Source organism: Girardinichthys multiradiatus, chromosome Y (genome assembly GCF_021462225.1).
Source record: "Girardinichthys multiradiatus isolate DD_20200921_A chromosome Y, DD_fGirMul_XY1, whole genome shotgun sequence".
NCBI classification, from domain to species: Eukaryota; Metazoa; Chordata; class Actinopteri; order Cyprinodontiformes; family Goodeidae; genus Girardinichthys; species Girardinichthys multiradiatus.
This window is the reverse complement of record NC_061818.1, coordinates 28,469,599-28,496,482: the sequence shown is the minus strand read 5'-3', so window position 1 is coordinate 28,496,482 and position 26,884 is coordinate 28,469,599. Positions and strand designations below refer to the sequence as shown.

General features: G+C 36.7%; 2 protein-coding genes across 2 annotated transcripts; both read right to left on the bottom strand.

The window, feature by feature from the left end:
* Positions 1-907: 907 nt before the first annotated feature.
* On the bottom strand, positions 908-6,568 carry LOC124864577 (intercellular adhesion molecule 1-like). The gene is made up of 5 exons (XM_047359414.1): positions 6,443-6,568; positions 4,006-4,281; positions 3,547-3,870; positions 3,174-3,437; positions 908-2,913 (listed from the first exon to the last, which is right to left on the bottom strand). Exons 1-5 carry the CDS (start codon positions 6,564-6,566, stop codon positions 2,765-2,767), a joined length of 1,137 nt encoding a protein of 378 aa, XP_047215370.1. The 5' UTR covers positions 6,567-6,568; the 3' UTR covers positions 908-2,764.
* Positions 6,569-9,615: 3,047 nt separating this feature from the next.
* Positions 9,616-25,039, bottom strand: LOC124863770 (hemicentin-1-like). The gene is made up of 11 exons (XM_047358243.1): positions 24,917-25,039; positions 23,265-23,531; positions 22,864-23,190; positions 21,961-22,182; positions 21,618-21,842; positions 21,256-21,519; positions 16,697-16,960; positions 16,453-16,611; positions 14,104-14,307; positions 13,704-13,946; positions 9,616-10,115 (listed from the first exon to the last, which is right to left on the bottom strand). The coding sequence occupies exons 1-11, from the start codon at positions 24,969-24,971 to the stop codon at positions 9,913-9,915; spliced, it is 2,433 nt and encodes an 810-aa protein (XP_047214199.1). The 5' UTR covers positions 24,972-25,039; the 3' UTR covers positions 9,616-9,912.
* Positions 25,040-26,884: the final 1,845 nt, after the last annotated feature.

The window sequence follows — 26,884 nt, the reverse complement described above, 5'->3', positions numbered from 1 at the left end:
GCTTAAGAGAGTCACTCTGTGAATGCTATCAAACGTTCACTGTGCCAACCTTAACTGAAGTACTTTATATATGATGCTTTTTAATAAATTGATGAAGGGACCATGGGGGCCAGAATTTTATTTTGAAAGTACTTGTGGGGTCACAAAAATTAGATTTTTTTTCTTAGTATTGCAAACACTATGTTGTTTTACTTGTTTTACCTCCTCAGCAATAAACTAAACACACAATAGTTATTTCAAACAAGCAAAGTAGTCTGATTTCTGTAGAAAATGGATCTGTAAATCACTGCGGATCTGAATCATACAAATGGTCCTGCAGGGGTGCTGGTTAAAAAGAAAACAACAAAAAAGCAGCAATGTCCTAATTTTTTTGGGGCTTGATTATCATGGCCTAGCTGTGTCAAAAAGTTTTTCATTTAGCCAAGTCTGATAAATATGTCTGCCCAAACCTGCTTTTCAGTAAAAGTCACTAGATGTCTGTGGTCCTCTTTACTATTAAATTAAATTTAAAACAAAAAAACATGGTTGTTAAAAGATAAATATGTTGTGTTGTACTTCACATTTTCTTTTATGTTTTTCAAAAGGACTCCAATGAGTGAAAATAGCCAATCAACCAACTGATTCTGCAAGCCAAAGTGTTCCCATTCTTGAATTCTGGCTGCAATTTGGACACTCCTGCTTTACTGTGTACATTCTCACAATACTTGCAGCTTTCAATTTGCCCCAACAAGTGCCCAGGATAAACGTTTTCAGAATAAAGCTTTTATCTTTAAACTCCATGACTAACTGTGCGATATCCCATCTGCCAGGTTGTTATAGCAACACAAGAAAAATGAAAACACACAGCTGACTCACTTTTCAGCTCAATTTCAGTTGGACATGACACGAATAAACTCAGAGGACACCGTTTTAAGACAAAAATAATAATAAAAAGCTTATTTTAATCAGCTGAAGACAGGATTACACACACTGCTTTTTACATTCACTTCTTTGTCAGAGTGAAATTAGTACCGAGGACTCAGTGCTTTATAATTCAAGGTGGTCTGAAAGAACCAAGGGACTGACAAGGAGGGAAAGGAAAAACAAATGCCAAAATCAGTTTTCTGCATAAAGAGGTCACAACACAAAAATGGCTTAGATTTCCACTTAATACAAAGTAACACTGATGAAACAAACCTGTTTTAATTAGCTTTGATTTACCAATAATACATTTATATTTTTTATCATTTTTGTGCTTTAAAAACATCTTATCATAGCAACAACTTATTTTATAATAAAATCATGTTAGAATATAGTATATGTATAGGGTATCATAGAAATGGCATGTTTTGTGTGTTTTGGAAGATAATTAAATGTTACCAAGGCACAAAATTACAAACAAATATCAAACGGAAAAGTTATTTTAAAGAACATAATAATTTACACACACATCAAAAATGAATTTCAAAACATCAACCGTGCATGCAGTTCGGCTCCTAGTACCATCAGTTGTGAAGCTGTAAGGAAGCATTCCTATCTCCAAAAGTAATGCAAAAAACATTAATAAAAAAATAAAACATCTTTAAGTTTCCCTTTTTGCAAATAGTCTTTTAAGTTGTAAAATGATATTGCATGGATGTAACATCTCATATATTTTTGTTAAATCCATACCTTAAAAGGTGGGTGCAAAGTCCAAAAGCTGAACTTTAAAAATTCTTTAGAAAATATAAAAAACTAATTCTGCCAAAAGTTGTCTAAGAATATAAGACTATAAACAGACAACTTGGAAAACATTTCCAATGGTTTTTAGGGTGGACAAAGTAAAAGGCTGGAAGCTACAACTCTTACTACCTGCTGCTAGATTAACCATCACATTCAAGTCCAACTCAAAAAGAAGACTGTTGCATTTGTTGGGGCTGTTAAAATATTAAATAAATAAAAAAAAATCTAAAGAATCTGGGTGTTGAAATCGATTCAAGATGTAAACTGAAGAGTTCAACCACTGCCAGGACATCCCCAAATCCAGGTGTGATGCTGATCTTAGAGGCTTCCATGCACTACATTGTTTTAGATTACGCAATTTCTGGCTACAAACATCAATGAGATAAAAGAATAAGGTTTTAAAATATGTTTCTTCACTCTGATAACATTTTACCACTCACAACTCCCTCAAATACACACACACACACACGCATATGTGTGTGTGTGTGTGTGTGTATATATATGAATATATCTTTTCTTAAAAGCTTACTTTGTACTTTTAACTGTTGGTGTAAGATTGCTGAACACGATGCTTAGTTTTAGTATCAGCATGCAACATTTTTTATATCAGCAAATATTTTAACATACACTTGAGTAACCAGTCTTTGGTCATCTTAGACAGTTGTGCAGCACAAACACCAAAGTAACACCTTAGCAAAGCAGTAACATCAACTTAAAAACAGATTATCTGAAAGAAAAAGCAGATGCCAAAGAAATGGCCCAGAAGGAGCAACATTTCCTAAGGCAAGTCAGTCACACTTCCACAGTAAAGCTGTGCCTGTGGAGCCTTGACTTCTTAAAGTTAATAAACACAATTAAACCCTTTCTCCAATCATTGTTTGTTAACAGTGGCATTTCTTTGGAGAGGTCAAAGACAGCAGACAGATTTAGCATTTTTAAAGCTACAGCACCCATGTTCATATAAACCCAACCTGAACATGCACCCCACATAAAACACTCAATTTTTAAGTGAACTGATGTTTCACCAAGCATTATTCAACAATAAATTATGAAAAAGCCAGGTTCATATAGGACCGGTTGAGGTAGGTCGATAGATGCCTCTTTGGAAAGAAAATTTTCCATTTTTTGTCACAAAAATGGCAGCGCCGATGAAGAGCACAGCTCCCAGGGTCAGAAATACTGCCAATATGATTTCTATGGTGGTCCAATTCCCTGTGGGAGATGGAAAGTTTTGTTACATTCTCACTCTCAGCTCATCTGGACAGATCTTGTGGTCATGCAACAGAAGAGGTTCTTTGTTTTTGATAAACCACACATCCCAAAGTAAGGATTACAACAAAGAATAGAGCGATTAAAATCCTGGCAGTGGTCCCTGGTTGAATACCTAATAGGGAACGACAGCATGGAGACTTATAGACATAAACAGTAAAGAGCGGGATAAGAAATACAAAAAATGTGTAGTAATGTATTACTTGAAGGTTTGTTGATGTTGAAATATTTGGTCGTTCCACCTGCCGCATTAGAGGCTGTACAGCTGTAGACTCCTGAAACCCTAAAATCCTCAGTTAAAATCGGCCCCGTCATATTTTGTTTCTGGATCCCCTCTTGCGTAGGGTCTGCAAAATGCCAGCTGTAAACTGGAGTAGGGTTTCCTGTAGCTGAGCAGTTCAACGATATTGTTTTACCAAAAGAAATTTCCAGGGTCTCATTTTTAGGCTCAGTAAAGGTTGGTGGGTCTGATGATAAGCATACAATAACACACACACAGAGGGAGAAAAGAAAGAAATGTAAATACAGTCATCATCTCTTTTTGATGTATAAAATAAAAAAGAATTTCAAACTTACAGTAAACTGTTAATACATGTGACTCTGATCGCATTGGTGGAGGGCTTTGTTCTGCTGGAGAAAAGTTTAGCCTCGCTTCGCACCAGACCTCTTTTCCATGATCCTCTGCAACAACATTTACTGTTGTTTGAAGGGATTCATTGACTGGAAGTAGATCGTCACCTTTAGGATTCTGTTCATAGATCGTTTTATTTCCTTTGTACAAGGTTATGATGAGCCTGTTTGCTGGTGCAACATCTTCAACATCGCACTGCAGGACATAACCGGGACCAGTGGCCTTCATAGGGCTTATGGGCTTTGGCATCGATACTTTCTTTGGCATTTCTTAAGCAAAAAAGTATAAATAGAGAAATAAGCAAATTAGAACTTTAATAATGAATATATATATATATATATGTGTGTGTGTGTGTGTATGTGTGTGTGTTTGATTAGCTTAAAACGGTCATCTAAGTAACTTACTGTAAACGGTGATTGGCAGATTTTTGGATATCTGTGTATCATCAGATAACACAATATAACACTGGGGTTTTGTATCCCATTCTTTAACATTCTGAAGATTCACATTTAAAGTGGACGGTCCCTCTACAAGGCCTGTTCCTCCAAAAGGAGACTCCCAGCCTATCCCCACTATATTGCTGCAGAGTGATGCGTCGCAGTAGGCAATGGTGGAACTTCCAAATTTCACAAAAACCAACTGGGGATGAAACTCAATTTCACAGGAATGTGCAGACTTTCCTAAAGGGACACAGTTGACATAAATTACGTAAAAGTTTACTGCACAAACAGCTATTTAAAACAGCCCTGCTAATACTCTGACCCAATCCTAAGAACATAATTATACAGTGGGTAAAATAAGTATAGAACACACCAAGGTTTGTTTCCACATATAACTAGTCCACGAACTGACTTATGTGTAATGAAGTGGAATGGTAGAGAATATAAGTATTGAACACAGGAAGAAACCTTTGTGCAAAAATTGCCTACAAAACCACAGAGACCTACACAAAAAACATCTCTATCAGCTTTGCAAATCTAGACTGAGATTTATTACACATTTTTCTTTACAAAATAGCTCAACTTTAATTTATTGACCATGACTTAGTAGGTTTGCAGTGGTGCCACATGCTGTACATTTGATGATTGACTGAACAGTGATTTCTATTGAAAGGTTGGGATATTGTTTTATAACCTAATCCTGATTTGATCTTTTCCATAACTTTATCTTTGACCTTTGTGCTGTGTTCCATGGTCTTCATGATGCTGTTGATTCTCTGAAGTTCTCTAACAAACCTCTGAGGCCTTCACAGAAGAGCTGGATTTAACCTGAGAATAAATCTCACACCGCTGATTCTATTTACCAGATATGTAACCTTTGGAGAAAAGTTGTTGCCCTGGGTTTTATTTTGGGGTAAAAGAGTAAAATGGGGCTAAATACAAATGCATGCAACACTTTTCACATTTTTATCAGAACAAATTGGAAAACATTGCATAATTTTTCTTCCTCTTCACAATTGTACACCACTCTGTGTTGGGTTATCACACAAAATCCCATAAACTGCATTGAAGTTTGGGTTTTCATGTGTCAAGGAACTTTATGACAAAACTTTGTGATAAAAGTTTTACTCTTAGTGGCCCATCTATACTGTCCCACAATGTGTGCAATTTTGAATATGTTCATTCTTGATTCTGTACAGGAATTAATTATAACTAGTCCATGAACTAACTTATGTGTAATACAGTGGAATGGTAGAGGAAACAACCATTGAACACATGAAAAAAGTATGAGCAAAAATGGCTGACAAAACTAGAGACCTACACAAAAAATCCTACAGTTTTAAAACACTAACAACAATGGTCACAGCTGCACTTCTATAATTCGGCAGTGCCAAGAATAACATTTCAAAATAAATCAGAAACATGCTGAAAGTTGTTTTTTAACATTTGGTGCAGAAGATTTGCAGAAGCCACAGAACAACTGGGATTATAGGGTGGCCAGATGAGGTCAAAGCTGAACTCTCTGGGTATGTAAGCTGTAAGCATAAGGTAACCATCCAGGGCAAGTTGGGAAAACCATCTGCACAGGAAACAAACTCATTTGGAAAGGTTTTTTTCCTTCTTTTGACCAATTCTTACATAGCATGGTGTCATGTAAAATGTAAAAAAAAAAAAATTCTGTTTGGTTAAAATAAAATAAGAAATTTCTGATGGATGCAGCATCATCCAACATGTTTCAATGCGTCAGTGCCTATGATATGTGCTTAAATCATACCATAGAAGGACCATTTGGAGTAAAATGCTCGCATCTTAATGATATGATTTTCTATTTAAAAAAAACCCAACAACAACAAATGCAAATGAAAACTCAACCCAGCATGCTTTACTGCAGCATGGCTTTACGGCTTTAAACTCAGTGCTACTGAAAAAGTATTTTAAGAAACAGCATTTCACTTCTAAAATTACAGTGATTGATCTTAGTTTTTCCAGCGCTGTTCAAACAACAGAGTAAAATCCACTTCTGTCCTAACTAAGATAAAAAAGTTCAGATAATAAGGGCATTTATTTATTTAGCATATTGACCCATTTTAAACATGTGGTATGTTCTCTCTACAATGCAAAAGACTTTCTCAGCAGTCTGGATAGTCCAATTAGTAAACGGCAACTGTTGAAAATGTATAGTTACATTATTACAAATAAATATTTTGCGGCGCAACTTTGCACATTTTATATAGAGGTTTTGCCCTATTTGTAGCTGTACGGTTTTTAAACTCAGATTCCGACCAAGTAGGTAATACTTGATCAAGTTCCTTAGAGACACTGTAAAAATGGGCGTAGGCTCTGTTAAAAACGAGGCGCTCAATATAACTTAATGCAACAGCAGAAATAGATGTTTAATTACCTGTCCACACGATAAAGATGAGAAACACGAAGAACCGCATCGTGGTTTTAAGCCATTGCTGCATTTTCATAGCAAGGGGAAGTAAGGGGAAGAATGGGAATGGCTGAACAGTTTCTCTTAACATAAGGGTAGACGGAACTGTCCGGAAGGGAACCTGTGGGAATTACGTAGCCTGCTGCCGAAAGCAAAAGCAAACGTGATGCGTTGACGTACATTTCGTAAAGCTCCCCTTTCATGAGTCCTAGCCTTGAAATCGCGCTGCTTCTGCTGAGCTTGAATGCGTGCGTGTTCCCCCTTTGTAAGCTGAAGGAGTAGTTCGTGAGTTTTAACAATACCCGTCCACGACAGGAACTTAGGAGATCTTCGTGTTTTCTAGAGAATATGTTCTCCGCAAAAACTGAAGGTGTTTTTTCTTGATAAACTGGAAATATCAGTCCTTAAATGGCCTGGTTGTGACAGAAAACAGTAGGAACCCTTTCTGTTAGATTCTAGCTGGATCTGCGTCATGATGTGAAAAATATCTGATTTTTAGTCAAAAGGTTCATGAAAGGAGGAACCTATTGTAATGAAATGTTGGGAGGGCTCATAGCATAAATAAATAAATGTGTTTTTAGGGTGTTACCATTCCATTGAAATGTAAAAAAAAAATAATTTTATACCAGTTTTCTTTTTAGAAATGTAAGCAATTATGACAACGGAGCCTCAGATGTGGGAGAGAGAGTGAGAGAGTAAAATTTAAAAAAGTAATTTATATAGACGAGAAAAGAAGCACAATTATTTGAGCCACAGTAAACATAGTTTCTGTGAGTTTAAGAACAACTTTAGTTGGATGGACTGAGCATATTTCTAAATATCACAAAACGTGTCATTATTTGCTTCAGCCAAATGTTTTTTCATCAGTTATAAACTGTTAATCTTCATCCTTCACTTAAACTACTAACAAAAAATTAAAACCAAGTCAAATTATTGTGAAGCTTTTGAAACACCACAATGCAGCATTCATAAATATTAAGGTGCTTTAAAAATGTTAAACATTTGGTTCTGTGTAAAATTAAGCTTTTTATTAATTGCCGAACTGATGTGGAACAGAAAAACTGCAGAGTAAATACAAAGAAAACAGGAAAGTTAAGTAAATCACAGTAAAAGCATTAGAATTAATTTCTAAATCAGGAACGCGAAATTAGACTCCTTTTACAAAAGTAAATGATTCAATAAATAAACAACTAGGCAGAGGGCTTAACCCCCCAATGCTGGAGCCAAAATTATGCCCTTGTTTGAATCACTACTTAGATAGAAAAGTATGTGCTACAATACAGACACGCCTCAATACAGTAAAATGTTATTGAAAAGTTAATTTAAATAATTAAATCAAAAATAAATTTTGTATTTCCAGTCATTACACAAAGATTAGTTTAACTCAAGATGTTTTTTCCTGTTTACTTTGATGATAATTATGGCTTACAGCTCATGTGTCTCTGAAAATTTAAATTTTAAATGACCAATGAAAAAAAGATTATTTTAATACAGAATGGTTGGCCTACTGAAGCGGCTCAACACAAGGGACAGTTGTAACCCATGTATTTGTCTGATAGCTCTAGGTGCAGACCAAAACCCTATAAATCTCTCACAAACTCTTGAATGGGTTGTGCGTCACAATGTTCTCAAGGCTGTGGTTTTATCTGTTGCTCAGGCACATTCATGTTTTTCTGCCACACGTTTTCTTTCCACCAAACTTTCCATTAACATATTCAGATAACGCATTCTGTGAACAACCAGTTCAAAGAGTAATTATTTTTGTCAACCTTTTGTGGTATGTGGATGTCAGTCACTGTCTGCTGAACAATTGTAAATTCTGCAGTCAATAACTTAACATTTCTGAGCAAAAAACAAATATTGTTATTCGACTTATGTAACATTCTAATTGTCTGAAAAACAGAATTTGGGATTTTTATTAGCTGTAAACCTTAATTATAAAAATAATAAAGCCTCAAAAAATATAGTATCACTCTGTATATAATGAATCTATATAATGCATTTCACTTTTGAATTCCATTACTAAAATAGCTAATTATTTGAGATGAACATGTACAGGGGTTCATGACCTTTTTTTAATAATACCAAGTTTTTTCTTTTCCTACATTAACTGTACAGATATTTTAAAACAGTACAGTACTTTAACGGTTTGTTGTGTTATAAAATGAGAACTATAAAAAAAATTATTTTGATAGAACCTGATTGGTTAAGTGAGGAAGCATATTCATGTGTTCATTTTTAACTAAAAAGTTAGAATGTGCAAGTTTCAAGTTGGAAAAAATTTACAAAAAGATCCCAAGAAGTCTGAATACCAAGTGGGAAAGCCACAGGGTTTCTTACCAACCCTGACCTCAAAGTCCAATATGGCTGCCTTGCATATAAACATAGTAGTTACAGTAAAACAGTTTATTTGCACTCCTAGTATCTCTTAATAGTAACATACCTTAAGAGAAATTTCCAAGATATGATTCACCTTGGAAATAATACTAGATTCTTCTCGAGCCCAATTATCACCAATAGTTCTTGTATCACCTTCATAAACACATCTTAATTACAACTTTAAATAAGGCAATGTATTTGAAACAAAATACAAAGCAGATTTTAAACCATCTATCTTAATAAGACTGATTTGTTCTGATGTTATTTTTAAAGTAAATATTAGTTTAAAGCTTTATTTGTTTGACTACATTTAAGATTATTCCAGATACAAAGTGAAAAAAGCATAATTTTAATAGTTAAAAAACTGGTGTGCACAAATTACAAAAATTTACAACAGTATTCACAAATGTATACAGTGTGTTATTGTTTCACATATCACAGTGGGGACTGTTTAAGCTTCCACAATATTTGCAATGTTTACACATGCAGTCCACTTTTAAAGCCAACTTCAAACTGTTCTTCATAAATAAATATAATGTTCTGCATTTACATAAAATATTTTCTTGAATATACATTAAAGGCTAAAAATGCCTGCAGCCACTCAGAAAAAGAATTAAAGTGTGAAACAAGAGACTTTGTTCTATCAGGCAGGAGCCTGGCACAGCATGGCGTCACTAACAGAGGACAGATTCAAATAAAAAAAGATGTCAAAGATACACAAAATCATTGTAAAAAAAAATAAAAATCAATACATTCCTTTCTTATGAAAAATACAAAATCTGTTTATTCTCAGCCAAATTTCACATCCTCATTCCTTCATTTTGCTCGATCCAATAAAACAGACGAGAATATTTCCATAATTATAAAAGCATAAAACTTCCTCAATGGGAAAATGTGGAGAAGCAGATGAGAATATAATATGACGCCTGGAGCAGAAGCCATTACCAACCTGCCCAGTGTAAATCTGCCATCTGATTTTCAGACCTTACAGCACTGTTAGTTGTGGTGCCACAGAGATGGAGTTCATCTAGAATGAGCAGATATCAACAGGGGTTCTGCTAAGACAGTTTGGTCACTGGTAGCTGGATGTCCCAGCCGTTGTGAGCAACATTGCCATTGTGACTACTGAGCTTGGGGTTTTTAAGGCTGTAGCGACGCATCTTGGTGTTTTTGTAGTAGATTGAGTAAATGAAGACAAAGATGATGGAGATGATCACAACTGTGAGAGCCACAAATCCAGCGATGAGGGGCAGGTAGTCCTCTGAAAGCAATAAATAAATAAATAAATAAATGTCATATTAATGTTAAAAAGGTAAAGGTTGAATTCCTCTGTGTATTTTTGTGCCCCTGATTTACTGCCCATTACTGTTCAGCACATTGATCCCACTAAGACTTCTTTTTTTCCACTAAAACCAGAAAAAAAACTAAAGCAAGAATCATTGACAAAGTTTGTTCATGGGTCAGAAGTTTTCCAAGAAGAAGGCAGATGTCAGCCATTTTTCTTGTATTTATGACTAATCTGTTTTATTTTCAATTTTGTTCTTAATCATGTGACTATTCTCTAACATTTTGACACAGTATTTTAATATGCACTTATACTGTTGTTCTGTAGGTAACTTTTATGACTTTCTGTAATGTTGGAATGGGTCTCTCTTGAAAACGAGAATTTATGTCTACATAAGATTTGTCCAGTACAAATAAAAGGTCAAATAAATAAATAAAAACTTTGCTGTTAGGTAGATGATTTTTGCCATTGTCTGTTGTTTCTCCAAACTGTGGTAAATAAGAAAAATGTGGAAGATTGGGAATAAAGCTTAAAAAAGGTAATGAAATTAATTTTAGAAAGGAGTAAGTTGAGAGTTTTGAAAATACCAAGGGAAGGAGAAAAATACCACCTATAACGGACAGACTATTTTAACATTAGCAACAAACATTAAGCAATTATTTCAACAGTTGACACAAAAGTAATGTTCTCAATGTTGTTCTAAATGCAAAATAGCTTCATGAAAAAGTTATAAAAGCATTCGGTCAAGAAAAGCTACCGAGATCCCAGATATCCTACATTTAATTCCACCCAAGCTAATCAACAAAGAATCATCATTTGAGAAATCACAGCTGGCTTTGTTTTTTTGTGGTGACAGAGTCCTTTATTTGTAGAAATCAGACAGGACATGAGTAGAAAACAGGGGAAGACACGCATTAACAAGATCTGGAATCATACCCCGGACTGCTGTGTCGTATATGGCCTCTATATACAGGGCACTGGGCGATCACAACACCATGCAAAGTTACCCATTTAATGCTAATTAATTCCTATACAGAATCAAGAGTGAACATATTCAAAATTGCACTGATCGTGGGACAGTAAGGTTGGGAGACTAAGAGTAAAAATTTTATCTCAAGGTTTTGTCACAGTTCCTTGACACATGAAAACCCAAACTTCAATGTAATTTATGGGATTTTGTGTGATAATCCAACACAGAATAGTGTATAATTGTGATGAGGAAGAAAAATTATGCAATGTTTTCCAATTTTTACTGATAAAAATCTGAAAAGTGTTGCATGCATTTGTATTCAGGCCCCTTTTACTCTTTTACCCCCAAATAAAACCTAGAGCAACAACTTTTCTCCAAAGGTTACATATCTGGTAAATAGAATCAGCGGTGTGAGATTTATTCTCAGGTTAAATCCAGCTCTTCTGTGAAGGCCTCAGAGGTTTGTTAGAGAACTTCAGAGAATCAACAGCATCATGAAGACCATGGAACACAGCAGAAAGGTCAAAGATAAAGTTATGGCTAAAAGCAGGATTAGGTTATAGAACAATATCCCAAGCTTTCAAGAAATGTTCAATTAATCATCAAATGTACAGCATGTGGCATCAGTGCAAACCTACTAAGTCATGGTCATTAAATTAAAGTGGAGCTATTTTGTAAAGAGGAATGTGTAATAAATCTCGGTCTAGATTTGCTGGTAGAGACCAACCCCAAAAGGCTTGCAGATGTTTTTGCAAATGAAACTGATTATTTGTAAAACATGTTGTGTCATATTCCTTTCACTTCACAACCATGCACCATCGTGTGTTGGTCTACCACATAAAATCTAAATAAATACATTGAGGTCTTGGGAAACAGTTCACGACAATTGCATTCAATCCTATTGCATTTATTGATGCTCCCATGGAACCAGCAGTGGAAAATCTGTAAGTATTTCAATCATACTAACTGATTTGAGGGTTTGCAACTGTCACCAGTTTATTTTTGTTATCACCTGATAACTCAATCTCCAAATAAATAACTGCTACATTTAGATTGGGAGACCTGATATTCACTTATGTTCACAAAACCTGTGAAAAAACTGCCAACTCCCAAAGATCCTCATTGGGGAAAAGGTCTGGACACTGTTGACCAGTCCATGTGTGAAAATGATGTCTGATGCTTTTGACCCACTGTTGTACAATCTGAGCACAATAAATCCTGGCATTGTTGTATTCAGGTAGTCAGTTCATCTAATTCTTTAGGCACATAACGTTACTGAGCCTATACCAGACAAAAAGTAGCAACCCCAGATTATGGCACTGGTAAGATGTCAGGGAGGACTGAATTTCAGATTGTGACTGTCATAACAAGCAGTTGCTGAGGAAGGCAAACTGTCAGGTCACTTTCAGACCATCCTGTCTTTAAAGATGTCCAACTTCCTCCCTCAGGTCACTGGTATAAAGTGACTACAGTAAGAACCAAGATACACAGAGACTCTTTAGTACCTGCTGCTATTGTTGTGCCTAATAACATTAAACCATAAACCATTTTTTGATGCTGATTGAACAAACTTTGGCTGTTTTCTTTTCGTACAATGTATATACATCATTGAAGAGTGTTTTTATTGTACTGTTTATGTATGGAAGATGCTGCAAATGCTGTGCCATTGGGAACAATAAAATTACAACTGACTGGTTGACCATTGATTAACCAGAATCCAATCTTTATGCTTCCTAAAAAGTTAAAGCTTCTTTTTCCAATTAGTTTAACTGATCAGTGATTTTTTTAAGACTACACAGCTGTTTGGACCCCATTCCTTGAGTGACCTCACACTTTTGAACCTTGCATTTTGCTGTTGGCATTTTTAAAATTCGATTTCACCAAACGTTTAAGTCATTGCCAATTAACATCTCTTCCTCAACCACAGGATGGGTCTTCTAACGTGTTTGTTTAAGACATGAGACATCAGTTAAATACTCGTTCCCATATAAAACATGATGATCCATGCACTAATCATAAAACGGGAGGCTCATAACTATTTGCTTTGCTACATCCAGGGAGTAACAGGCAGTTTAATATGACTTGTGACATAGTAACATATTAACACAGTAGAAGGTTAGGTCAGTGCAGTTATGTCCATGATCAACAGCAACACAAAGGCAGTAACATCCGCATACTAATGCACTAAACATTAACATCACTACATCACATATCAGCCTGTATTGTTCTGGCACAGCATGTTTAAGGTTTATAGATAACAGGATTTCAAACCCAAATTTTTTGTTCCTGTATTAAAAATCATCAACATAAATTGAATTTTTGCAGTTTTTACATTAATGTTTGCAGTTGAGATAACATTTTTTATATGCTTTCAAAGTAAACTACAGTAACAATTGTGTAAATAAAGATCAGTTTTACAGAATCAAACCAGCATGAATCTAAACAACATGAGACCTAAACTCGAAGTGCACGAAATATATTTTTCCTCAGTTTTAAGTTTTTGCATTAACCTGCAGAGCTTGAAGATAAGCCCTCACAAATCTCTGTGAAGCCTTTTGCCAAAGATTTATTTTGTCCAATAGGACTGTAGTTACCTTTAAGAATGACTTGAACCACACGTTTGTCAGTGTTGAGATCATTTTCAGCGGTGCAATTGTAGATGCCCTCCTCTTTCACAACGAGAGTGCCATTTAACCCAAGAGAAGCTGTGCCTGAGCTGTAATGCCATTGGATCCTCGGGGGTGGGTGGCCATCAGCCTCACAAAAAAGCTCCTCTGTATAACCTCTGATCACCGGGACCAACTCCGGAAGCTTTGTAGTGTTAATCCTGGGTTCATCTGTTAAGACACATAGGAGAGAAGATTTGAAATAATTACTCTTATTCTAATAATTTGACCCAAAACAGATTCTTTGCCCAATAAGTAATAATGTTACAAAATATCCATTAGTGAAGCATTTAAACATTGACTGCTATAAAGTAAATGTAATTCTCACATTGGATGCTGAGGTTGAATGAATTGGATGTCATAGATGGAGGGGGCTGTGGTCCTTTAGGTCCCAGATTTAGTTCAGCTTCACATTGAACCTGGATTCCATCATGAGTCCTATTCAGAGTGATGTTCATGGTGCAAACCACATTTACAGGAGATCTGCGGGTAGGGAAGCTGCATCCTGATTCATTGTTTACTCCCACTAAAGCTGAGGAATAAAATAAGAAGAAAAAATACCTAAATATACAGTGCTGTAAAAACTTATCTGCCCCCCTTATAAATGTTTCAAAGCATTAAGCAAATTTTTATAACCTAAACTAATACAAACAGAATTAGAAGTAGAATCAAGAAATCACTTAAATAAAACCTGTCTGACAAAGTAGAATAAAAGATTACAAAAGGCAAAGCATCAGGCCTTGATCCAAGGAAATTTCAACAACAGATTCAAACCAAAGTGACTGACATTTACAAATTTGGAAAAAGTAACAAAAGCATTTCTGGGGATTTTTTATCTACAGCGCACTGCATTATCCTATTATCCACAAATAGAGAAAAACATTGTGATGAACCTTCCCAGAAGTTTTGGTTCTACCAATATTTCTCCAAAAGTGCATCAACAACTCATCCAGGAGGTGACAAAAGCACCCAGAACGACATCTAAATCACTACATGGCTCAATTGCCTCAGTTAAGGTCAGTGTTCATGATGCAAAAATAAGAAAAAGACAAGGGAAAAATTGGATCCATGAAAGACTTCCAAGGCAAAAATCAATGTTGACCAAAAAGAACATAAAGGTCAGTAACACACATTCCACAAAATCATCTTGACAATCCCCAAAAATGGTGGGAAAATATTCTGGGAGCTGACATTTTGAAAAGTGTGATTGTAGTCATATCAAGTTAAAAACCAACACATCATATGTTTGGATTTAGGTGTTAACAGATACACAAATGTACTATAGTGAGTACCGTGCACTTTTTGGTAAAATAGCTGTTAATATGAATGTTTCTGCAGGTGTAGAAGCAAGCAGGGCGTTATCTTGTATTCTATTCATTCTTCTTTCTTTCCTCCATTCTTTTCTCATTCGCTCCCCTTTTCCTTTTTGCCCCACATCTCTTTCTTTTGTGCTGATTTTTTTCTTTTTCACTTCTGTTTCGGTGTCTGTAACAACTGAAATAATCCCAAAGCAGTTTCTAATAAAGTTTTTATAAGAAATCAAGCAGAGCTTGAAATGTGGAGCTGTATTGCTCCACTTGTGAAAGTAAATCTGTTGGGCTTTTTCTTAGCACTCAGACAACAATTCCGGGCACTACTCTGCTCGACAGCACACGGTTAAAAAAAAACCAAAAAAACATTTCAAAGAAAAAAACTCATATTGACAACAGAACATGGTGGTGGTAATGTGATGATCTTGGTGCTTTGCAGCTTCAGGATCCTGATTTCTTACTGTAAACTAGGAATACTGCTCTCTAATAGAAGATTGTGAAGTATAATCTCCAGCAATGCCCTGTGACGGAGTCTTGACCTATCCAGGGTGTACCCCCTCCGCTTGCCCAAAGACCGCTGGAGATAGGCACCAGCCCCCCCATGACCTTGCATGGATAAGTGGGTAAAGGTAATGAATGGATACCCAGCCATCAGTTTGTGACCATAATTAGACTAGGGTTTTGTGGCAGGACCAAATCACACCAGCAAGTCCACATATGAATAGCTTGAAAAAAAAAAAAAAAAAAAAATGTTTTTTGGCCTAATCAAAGTCTTAAATCCAATTGAGATTGGATTAATACGCAAAATGAATTTAGGGCGCATCGGATAACTTTAATTTTTTTTTTACATTTGTTAAAACTGTCACTATGTCCTGACAGTAGAATATGAGACATATAATCTGTGAAAAAAATCAAACTCCTCTTGCTCCTCCCAGTGGTCCTACTGCCATTTGCAGAAATACACTGCTTCCGGTTAGAAACAACCAATCAGAGCCAGTAGGAACTTAGCAGTGTCAATCACGTTCAATACATGCTGCTGACACCCCTACTGTAATTCAAGCGCAAGATTGCTGGTGTGCTGCAGCTGTGCTAATGGTATGGGCAGGTTATAGTCAATGTAAAGCATGTCATTGGTGTTTCGTCCCTACCAGTGAATGTACCATAGCTGATTATCCGTCATCATCGGTGGCCCTGCTTACTAGCTCGTGTGTTCACAGCACTTGTTTTTAAAATGAGGAATATAACGGAAAGGCAATGCCTGAGCTTGCTGTCTCTGGATAAATGATTATCATGTACTGTTAATTATAACTGTTGCTGTGATTGTTGAACTTACAATAAAAATAAGAATAAAAAAATGAATCCTGTACCAGGCTCAATAGTTTCATTCCCTCTTTGCCACATCCAGCGTACTCTGAGGTGTTCTGCAGGAGTCACATTGATAATGCTACACTGCAGTTTCATCTCTGCTCCCTCCACTGTGGATTCTGAATTATTCACAATGTCAATGGAGACAGTTTCTGGGGGTTCTGCAGGAGAGTTGAGTGAAAACAATTAAAATTTATATAATGAAGCATAAAAGCAAATAAAGGACAAAAAATTAGGCCCACTTACTGTAAAGAATGTAGTGTAAAGTTTTATTACATCTTCCTATTCCCAAAAACTCTCCATGACAAACAGGACTTAGGTCCCAGTTTTCATGTATATCAGGATTCCACGTTCTGTTGAAAATTCTACGGTCCTCCCTGGTCTTCCAGAATATTTCCTTAACATTTGACTCATTGGTTTGGGGCTTGCAAACCGCAGACCGCCCTCTGCTTTGGTATTTCAACACCATTGTGTCTGGTTCTATTTCAATGGGGCATTCCGGCTTGGCACCTGTGGAAAACAGGATGGGAAAAGGGAATGTTATTTCACTTCAATGACCACAGACATTGTGATAACACAATATTTCCATATATAATGGTATAACAAACTAGTGTGGAAAGCCAAAATGTCCTTTATACAACTGTAGGTCAGGAGGCAGCAGGAAAGACTCAGGAAGGACATTCCCCTCCCTTACTAAGTGGATTTTGTGCCTATGCCCACCATTCTTTAAGCTGGTTTGTACTGATAAGTTAAATGCCTCATATTCTAACAATCCACTTAACTCACATTATACTAGTAATAAACCTGTTGAGTCTATCATTGTTTACATAACATTTGTGACTTTTTACATTATAGACACTAAAAAAATAAATGTTTTCAATTTTTATACGTGTACTCAACTATTCTGATCTATCTCAGGGTTTAAATATGGATATGTCGCATCATATTTATAGTCCCCGATAAACTTTTTAAACGCGCCTCTGCTTTGTAAATATTGCTCCTAACGGCGCAGGCAACATTTATATTCGGCAACAGACAATAGGCCGACAAACAGGAAACATGAGGTTTTAAGTGCTCATTAAGTGCCACAACTTACTCGAGTTTGTCCCGTTAGAAAGCGATAGCGGCTCTAAAATCAAAAGCCCTAAGAGAAGGCGAAGACAGCTGAAATCCTCCATTAGAATAAAAGTAAATTCCCTTCTGTTCTGCTCCTCTGGAGTATCTCCTTCTTCACCTCAGCTGCACGGAAACAGCCAGAGGCGGACTGAATGGAAGTATGTGGACTTTTTTTTTTTTTTTTTTTTTGAAGGAACAAGCTAAGCTAAGCTACCGTTCCAGGCTCGGTGCCGCTCCTCATCGGGAGGAAGACAGCCCTCCTCCGCAAAACACTGTGCACAGAGTCACGGCATGCCCACACACTCCCACCGAGACTATAAATGTAGCAGCTGAGCAACAAGCTGCGCCGCTTCAGACAAACTGTCAATGGAAAGAAACATGCGACAGAATAAAGAAGTGAGGATCCAAAGTGACTAATCTGGTATATTTAAATGCCTTTCCTGTATATTATATTATATTATATTATGATACTGAACTAAACATAACTGGATTTAAATGTAAATGAGACAGAGCAGACTTCAACATCGTTTGTGCACGCAAGGAACCTGAATTCAAGCCCTTAGCATGCATTCAAAAATAAAAATGTAAATGCATAAACTTCACTGTTTTTGCAGACAGGGTTATGTATCACCGGCTTGGAGGTAGAAGGTTGAACAGGTTGTGTCCAGGATGTGTGGGGTCTGGACAGATGTTAGCTGCCCATTTTCTGAATGGAGATCTGTACAAGTACTGGAGAAGGAGGGAAGGTCAGCACCAATGATCATCTCTGCAGAGAAGATTGCTTGTTGCAGTCTGGTCCTGTCCTGTTTGTGGCTGAACCACAGCAGACAGTATGGACTGAATAATGCTTGTGTAAAAGATGACCAACAGCTCTATAGACAAGTTGTGTCTCTTAAGATGCCACAGGAAATACTACTTCCAGGCCTTCTTCCAGACAGTGCAAGAATTTGAGAACCACCTCAGGTCCTTGGAAAAGGTGGATCCTAAGAATAAAGTGATTTACACTACTATGTTGTTAAAGTTGCTAAGAGAGGGGAGTGTTGGAAGAATTCTTCAGACGTCCAGGCCCATCTCCACAGTGGGCTATGATCAGGTGGTTCTTACTGCAGAAGTGGACCAGCCACTCCACCTCCTGTATATAAGCAGACTCATTGTTGTCCTGGATCAGACCAATGACGTTAACAAAGTTCAGAAGTTTCACAGCCAAGTTCACTGAAATGCAGTCATTGGGAATTGTGACTGGATATACAGTAACTGTGAGGAATTGTTTTGGCTTAGATTGCGTTGGGACCACAGCCATGGATTTCCACATTAAAACTCCGGTACATACTTTTCTGGAACTTTTCAAAATAAAGTGCATTAACCTTCTTCCAGCACAGCCAGGAAAGGGGATAACTGCGGACTTCCTGTGGCGCCATTACCCAAAATAAAGCACAACTCCGAAGGGGGAAGGGGGGTAGCAGAAGACTTCCCCGTGATGCCACTGCCCGTATAAGACCCCCACCTTCCCACAAGTCTTTCTCTTCCACACCGATGACCATCGGGATAGGAGGGAACAAAGCGCGCTGATGTCTTTTGCTGGCAAAAAGACATAAATTCAACTGGATCCAAAGCCATACGATCATCGATCATATGCAAAGTTAAGTAGAAGGAAATACTGTCTGTGTATCCGGTATTTTCATTCATGAACGGGGATAATTAAGGTACAAGCATTGCTGACTGTCTCTCCGAAGCCCCGCAGACGCAAACGGTGTTCGAGAAAAGCCCCGGTCTGAAGGAAGACGGCAGAAACCGCAGCGGACCGAACGAGCCGACCAGCTCTCCGGAGCTAACTCTTTTGTTCACAGAGCGAACGCAGAGGTTAGCTACCGAGCCAACCGCTTGTTGACTGGATACTTTCTTCGAACTTCATCGCCCTTGGACAACATTCCCTTGCCATAGGTCAGAGGTTAGGTTTGGGCAGATTAACAGATAGGTTTAGGATGAAATGATCTAAACGTTTTCATGTTATGAAGTTTTGTTTTGTGGAACCTGGCTATCTTTAGTGCTAGTAGGCTAGCTACGGCACGCGCCGGTTCTGTGTTCTTTGTATGTTTTAAAGTTAAGATAAACTTTATTTAAAGGGTGGTTTTAACCAGAACATTGCTCATAACGCGTCGTCCGCGCTTATGCATTTTAACCCTTTTATTAACCCTGGTATTTTAAAGTTATGTGTTGATTCTGGTGCTAAGCTCTCCGCTTCTTTGTTAGCTCAACGGCTAGCCGGTAAGGACACATGGTAGCACTAACACTATTAAACAGAAAGGTTGTTGGTTTTCAAGCTAGTGAATAATAGGCCCTGAACATCATTTACTAGATTTGATAACTAAGTAAACACCATTAAGCCCCATTTCTTCAGAAAGATTTGGCTCTTTTCCAAAATACCCCTTTTATAATCTTTCTTCGAATATTATTTCAATAACTAAAGGCAGCTAATTAGACACCGTTGTAAAATGGTCATCCAGAAGGTTGGTTTTATTCAGTAGATCAATATTTAAAACATTATTTTATTAAAATAATATTTTATCTGATCTTGCATTGTGAAGGGTGGTCTAAACGTTTGCTGATTATTTCCTAAATTAGTTCCAAGACTAACTTAACTTCACTTCCAGATTCAAACATAAACATTGCATGGTAATGTTGCATCACTCTTTTTGGTCATGATTTCCAATCATCTTTAATCAACTTGTTTATATTGTACATAGCCCATTAGTCTTCGTTATTCTTTCATTCTGCTTGGTAGTTTAGTTGAATTGTTTTAGCGTAGTAAAGAGTTTGTTGATTGAAATATGTTTGACTTTGAGTTGACTTATTTTTGTTAATTCTTGTATTTTAAGAAATTGTGTGAATTCATTCCATATATGTGCAGAGTTTATGCTGTTCAATAATGTCAGAGCTCGTCTCCCACCTTTCTATTCTGTCCTAATACCATCGCCTTAATGGGCTGGTATTCACAGGACAATCCTTAACAGACCGAAATATTATTTGATAAAATATTAATATTAAATAATATTCTCAGATTCATATTTACAACAATTGTGAATTCCTATGTAAAGTACAATATTGGCAACGACAATTGCATCTGCAGACGATAATTTTTTTTTTGTCTATGAATTTGATCCTGATCATTAAACAAAAATAAAAACAGCCAGAGCTACCAACAAAGACTTTAAATCAAAGCAAACTCATGTGTTAGAATGGCCCAATCAAAGTCCAGACCAGGAATTATGTTGTAAAATTCATGTCCATAGGTTCTTTCCTTACATTTTGTGCTGGGCTTGAGCTATTTTGTAGAGTGGGCATTAGTTTGGCAAAACTGGTAGAGACATACCCCAGAAAACATAGAGCTGTAATTGCAGCAAATGTAGGTTTCACAAAGTATTGTTTTGTGGTGGCTGAGTTCAAATACACACTTGTAGGAGTTTTATTTTTGAAGAATTTTGAAAAACCTGAGTTGGTCCCCATAAAAAGTCCATTAAATACATGGAAGTTTGGGGTTTTAACACAACAAAATGTGAAACTGGAAGAGTGAAAGGGAGGTTTTATAAAATGTTCTTATGATCTTTATTTATGTAAATTAATCATATACATAATATTTTAACATTTTAATGTAACGTTTTAATCAGTTCCATGCACTGCACTGGGCCTACCTTTGACGGTGACCCTAACTGTTTTGGAGACATTTCCTCTCCCGTTCCAAGCTTGGCAAGTGTAGGAACCCGTGTTGAATCGAGTGGCATCGTTGATGATGAGATCGGACACTCCATCTTCAGTTCTCTCATTTACATTGTGAGTCTTGTAGTAAATCCAGGAGTAGTTGGGGCGTGGATTACCTACAGAAGAGCACTTCAGTCCAAAAACCCCTCCGACCTGAACTTCAGAATTTTCAAGCTCCAGTATATCCGATGGTGGGTCTACACACAACAGTTGAGCACATAAAAGTTAGAGGGGGAAAAAAACAAACACACAACATAGTGCATATCTTAAGAAAAAAAATTTATTAAATGCTTACAATGAACAACAATGTCCACTGTAAAGTTGAGAGTTGTCAGATTGTTTGAAACTGTGACCCAGTACTGGCCAGCATCTCTTCTTGTTAGGATGTCTGGAAGTTTGACCTCCTCATCATCTTTGTACCAGATCTCCTGAGGTTTTGGGAAGCCCTGACTGCATGTGAGGTTGTGTGAAGTATGTTCTGGAGCAGTGTATGTATCTGGACACATCCGCTCTGGTCCATCTGAAAGTGAAAACATAAAACACTAATTCGACTTGTTTTACGCTAACAACACATCACCTACCAAATGTTTTAAACGCTAGACTAAGGTAAACATTTAACATGTAAGAATGACACTCACAGAGTACATTCACTCGGATTTTCTTTTCAACTAAGGTAAGGCCCTCAGCTTTAACTTCATATATCCCTTTGTCATCTCTTCTCAGAAGGTCTGTCAGGTTTATGGGACGTCCATCTTTCAGCCACTTAACATTTGGAGGCGGGTTTCCTGTCACGTTGCATTTCCCATCCAAAGATTCTCCCTCTCGAACCTCTATGGTGTAACACTCAATGTCAGGTGCAACTGGCATAGAAAAATATAAACAATTACATTTTTTAGCTTTATTTCAAGAAAGAAGAGGCAGCTTTAGTTCTTGTCACAATGTTTCCTATCTTGCCATGCATGTTGGCATATTGAAAAACAATTGTAACATGGGTCTAAGGATAGAGAAATTAGAAGGGGGGTTTGACTTTGAAGTATGTTTGTTGCTTTTGATGCACTCCCACTTTGAATAGTGCACGTGTGTTAGCTTCGACAGTGTGATTTAGTATTCACCTGCATCAAGACAGGGTACTTTGCTTTTGCTGTGATGTTAAAGTCTCCTTGTTATTTTATTTCTTATATTGAAGGATCAACTGATTATCTGGGGATTAAAATGTAAATGGTCAGAGTGCCCAAAAGTGGTCAGATTGCTGTTAGTTAGATTAATCAGAAAGTTATCCAGTCAATTTCCTTTTCAATTTTAAGCATTCAGCATGTCGAGATGAGCGAAGTGTCTGGCTGGCATAGTTTGAGAATAAATCGTGTTTTTATTGGGTTATTGCTGCAGATGAAAATTACCTAAACTGCATAACTGGTGTTATTTTTCTATGGTTGGGTCTTCTCAGAGCAGTGACTACCTGATACAGATTCAAAACATATGAGATTGCGAAACAGTTCAAAGATAGACAAAGAAAAAAGTGAGATAGGAAAAGAATTACTTACACTCAATGTCTATATTTAACTCCTGTGAAGATGCATTAAATTGTGGACCTTCTGGCCCCAAGTCCATGTGTGCTTCACATCTGATAGTGGTTTGGTGATCCTGTCTCATCGGTTTAAAACTGAAGACAGATGTCTGATTTGTGGGTTTCTTCTTGTCATTTGTAAGAATATCTGTGTGAATGGCAGTGTCTCCCCTGTACCACTTTATGGTGAGATTTTGAACTGGTGCAATATTGAGGATGCTACATGAAAGGTTATACTCCACATTTTCTTCCATTGCTTTATTGTTGTTATTGCTGGAGCTGATGCTAATGTTTTCAGGAAATGCTGGAAGAAAGAAAAATGATTGTAAGACATGGTTAAAGAGCCATTTTGATTTGTGCTCAACTTGCAAGACCTACTGTAGATAACAAGTCCCAGTCTGGTGCTACATTGTTTATCATGTACATTGTTGAAGAAGCACAAGGGACTAATTTCCCAATGTATTAGTCTCTCAACTGTCCACATTACATGTCTCGTCTCCCGAAGGCCTGTGTCTCCTTGTGAAGCTTCCCAGCCAATTCCTCCAAAGTCACTTGCTGATGAGCTGCAGTTGACTGAGACCAAGTCTCCGTATTTCACCACAACGCGGGGTGGGATCAGGTCAATAGCACAGGAGGCATCTCCACCTGTAACATGAGAGTAGAGCAACATGATTACACAGAAACATTCTCTGCAACGTTTGATTTCTGATTTAATTCTTTTTTAAATAATTTCAGTCGGCTTTCACGTTGTGTCTTCAGGAATGCAAACAGGATGGGAAACATTAATTAAAGTTATGTTTAAAATAATATTTGCATATGAAATGACCTGAAAGGCATTAACATTTAATACAGTAATTTAGTTTAGATTTTCTTCTATTATTAAAAAAAAAAAAAAAAAAAAAAAACTTTTAAAACATGCACTTTTACAGAATTGGTCTAATTTGCACAAATATTTTTTTAGTAGCACAATAAGTACAAAAACCGTTTCTCAGACAGACAAAAACAACTGTGTTTTCATAAAAGGCTACGGTCCAAAAATGATCCAGTTACCCTTCTGGCCAACTACACATTGTATTCTGAAAAAAAAAGTTATAAAAAAAGCAATTTATGGTATAAAAAGATAAAAAGGGAGTGATAAAGCTCGTAAGGTTAACTGCACATTTGATAATGTGCCCTCCCGCAAGAAAAACTTGCTATTGCTGACACAGATCATCATTAACAATGACAGTGAGTAGTTTAACATCATAACTACAACTAAAACAAGGAAAGCAAAAGCCTGATTACAGTATTTTACATTTGTAAAACTTCACAAAAAATCATTTAATATTAGTTACACCTTTTTTCACCTCTAGGTGTTGGAATAAATCCATATTATTTAAAGGATATCACATTTAAACCTCTTCAGTTGTCAAGTGAATAAAAATCAGTTTGTCCTCATGTCAAAGTAATTTGGATACTAAAGTAAAGCCAAATTTAACATAAAGCCCATTGTTAGTAACTACAGGGTTGTAGAAATAGACTTATGAGCACCTATAGTTTGTGGGTCAGGTTTACATACAGATTTGTCTGTTTTATAATGTGCTTTTAACTTTGTTTGATTTTGTCGCACTTCACACAAGTACCTTTATTGCACCTAATATGCTCTGATAGTTACAGAAGGTTATTCCAGCCATATTTTAATCAGTACTACTTTTAGACTTATTGATTCTTGTCCACATTTTCAATAGTCATGACTACAAAAAAACTTAGGTTTTCTTCAGTAGGAAAAGTCTTTCACATTATACTGCTCCCTCCTGGCTAAAACGGAGTTCTGCAGATTTCTACAGTTTCACATAACGCATTATTCATTTAAAGATAGTTTAGGTCTTTGGCAAAGCAATAGCCTCTGCGTTTTTCATTCAGATTAAATAGTTTTTTTTTGTTAAATCATTCCCAGATGGTGGCAAACAGATTTACTTTAACCAAAACAGACATCCCACAGATGTTTTAAATCATTCAACAAAAGAAAAATTAGTGAAAGGGAAACCTACCTGTATTGAGAAGGAGCCCGGCAAAGAGTTGAACAAATAGTATCCACCTAGTCATTGGATTTGTTTTCTTGTCTGGTGTGAACAGTGTGTCTTCTGTGGGTTGCTTCAACTCTGCTTCTCTTGTGGGGCATTGCTGTGTTAACTCACTTGGAGACCAGTGGTTTTACATACCAGAAGAGGGAGGGAGAAACATACAGCCAGATAACACACACACACACAGCAAACTTGAGGTTGCTGTGTGAACAAGGAGAATGACTCATGATTTTCAGAAGTCACACACTTTGAATGTGCTGTTTTAAGTATCATTAGATATGTTTTTTCAGCTTGTATGTATTTATGTAGATGACAAAATATCTGCAGTGTGATATTATTTGTGTCTTTTAGGTGTTTGGCACCTTTAAAAAGTGGTTGATCAAGCTAATATCCTTCACAGGTTCTGCCCTACTACTTGGTTCTCAACAGTCTTGTGTGTGGAAGCTGTCACTGAGACCTAGCACAATTGGTCATATTTTATCCAGCAACTGTCAAAATGTAAGCTGACCTCACTTCTGGTGAGATTTAGACCTGGTTGAAGCGTTCTTATTTGGGTTTGTGTGCCTGACCTGATTCTGCAGTGCCAGTTATAACTCGCTTGGGGATACAGTGTTTATTGCAGCTTGGTGGTTTCTATGGTAGTTTGGCATCCTTTCTTTTGCAACTTTCAAATTCCAAGAGGTATATTATTGGTTTTAAAAAGATATATAAATAATGTGAAATGGTTTTTTTCTTTTTCTGTAAATTCAAACTTAAAGCTTTTTTTTTTTCACTAAGAGCAGCGGGATCATGGTAGATGGCATCCAATGTATATTTTTAGGATACAGTATATTTATAACGGGGATCTTGACATAAAATTCAGACCAGATGTTTGTGATGTTGTAATTATGAATATGAATATATTATTTAATATTAACATTTTAATATTTTATTAAATAATATTTCAATCTGTTAAGGGTTGTCCTGTGAATACCAGCCCAATGAGGCGGTGGTATTAGCACAAAATTGAAAGGGATGAGCCAAGCTCTGACATTATTGAACAGCATAAACTCTGCACATACATGGAATGAATTCACACAATTTCTTAAAATACAAGAATTTATTAACAAAAATAAGTCAAGTCAAAATCAAACATATTTCCATCAACAAACACTTTACCATGCTAAAACAATCCAACTAAACTACCAAGCAGAATTAAAGAATAAGTGTGATGGCAAGCCACACAGGGTAAGAGCCACACCCTACTATAATCTGGTTTTCCTTTAATTTACTTTGTAGTCATTACTTTAAATATTCCTTAATTATATAGTTTCTTTGTTTATTCCTCTATCACCTTACAATGTTTATATGAAGTGCTCACATATTAACACTACAAGGTCAATTCAGTTCTATGTTGTATTAATACTCTTTTCTTTGTTTGAGTTTACCTGGGTGTTTGGCTTCCCCTTCCTGATGGGAAAAAGGCGTGGCTAAGGGCTGAGATTCCTGAAGTACTGCTGATGGCCTCATTGGACTGAATCAAACACTTCATGCCAAGTGGGGGGAACCTTAGGGGTGTTTTTGATTTATTTCCTGTTATTATGTGGCAGCCATTTTGTCTTCCCCTATTGTGTGTGTGGTTTAGCTAAACCTGTATTTAAGGGCCCTTATGTGTTAGTTCAGGAGGTCGGTTTTGGTTTGTATCTGTCTGAGTCTTGTCAGTGATGATTTTGAGTCTAGTATCTTGAGTTGACCTCTTTTATTGGCAAGCCTGTATAATTGCCCATTTTGTTAACCATTATTTTCATGTTTTTTGGGTAAATAAAACCCACTTTTTTTTTATTCAACACCTGTGTCCTCTACTTTGTACTGCTTGGTTCCTGACAATTGGTGTCAGGAGAGGGATCAACGCAGTACTGGACACAAGTGTTCGTTCTTTCTTTCTTTCTTTCTTTC

What these genes read in the sequence shown, in the direction of transcription:
- LOC124864577 (XM_047359414.1), bottom strand. Translation starts at nt 6,566, where the DNA reads ATGTTAAGAGAAACTGTTCAGCCATTCCCATTCTTCCCCTTACTTCCC. An exon ending in CATCTTTATCGTGTGGACAG is followed by an intron (nt 4,282 to 6,442) that starts GTAATTAAACAT and finishes GTGTCCCTTTAG; the next exon opens with GAAAGTCTGCACATTCCTGT. An exon ending in TCTGCCAATCACCGTTTACA is followed by an intron (nt 3,871 to 4,005) that starts GTAAGTTACTTA and finishes TTTTTGCTTAAG; the next exon opens with AAATGCCAAAGAAAGTATCG.
- LOC124863770 (XM_047358243.1), bottom strand. Translation starts at nt 24,971, where the DNA reads ATGACTAGGTGGATACTATTTGTTCAACTCTTTGCCGGGCTCCTTCTC. An exon ending in AGTTAGGGTCACCGTCAAAG is followed by an intron (nt 16,961 to 21,255) that starts GTAGGCCCAGTG and finishes TGTTTTCCACAG; the next exon opens with GTGCCAAGCCGGAATGCCCC. An exon ending in GGTTCAAGTCATTCTTAAAG is followed by an intron (nt 10,116 to 13,703) that starts GTAACTACAGTC and finishes TATTGCTTTCAG; the next exon opens with AGGACTACCTGCCCCTCATC.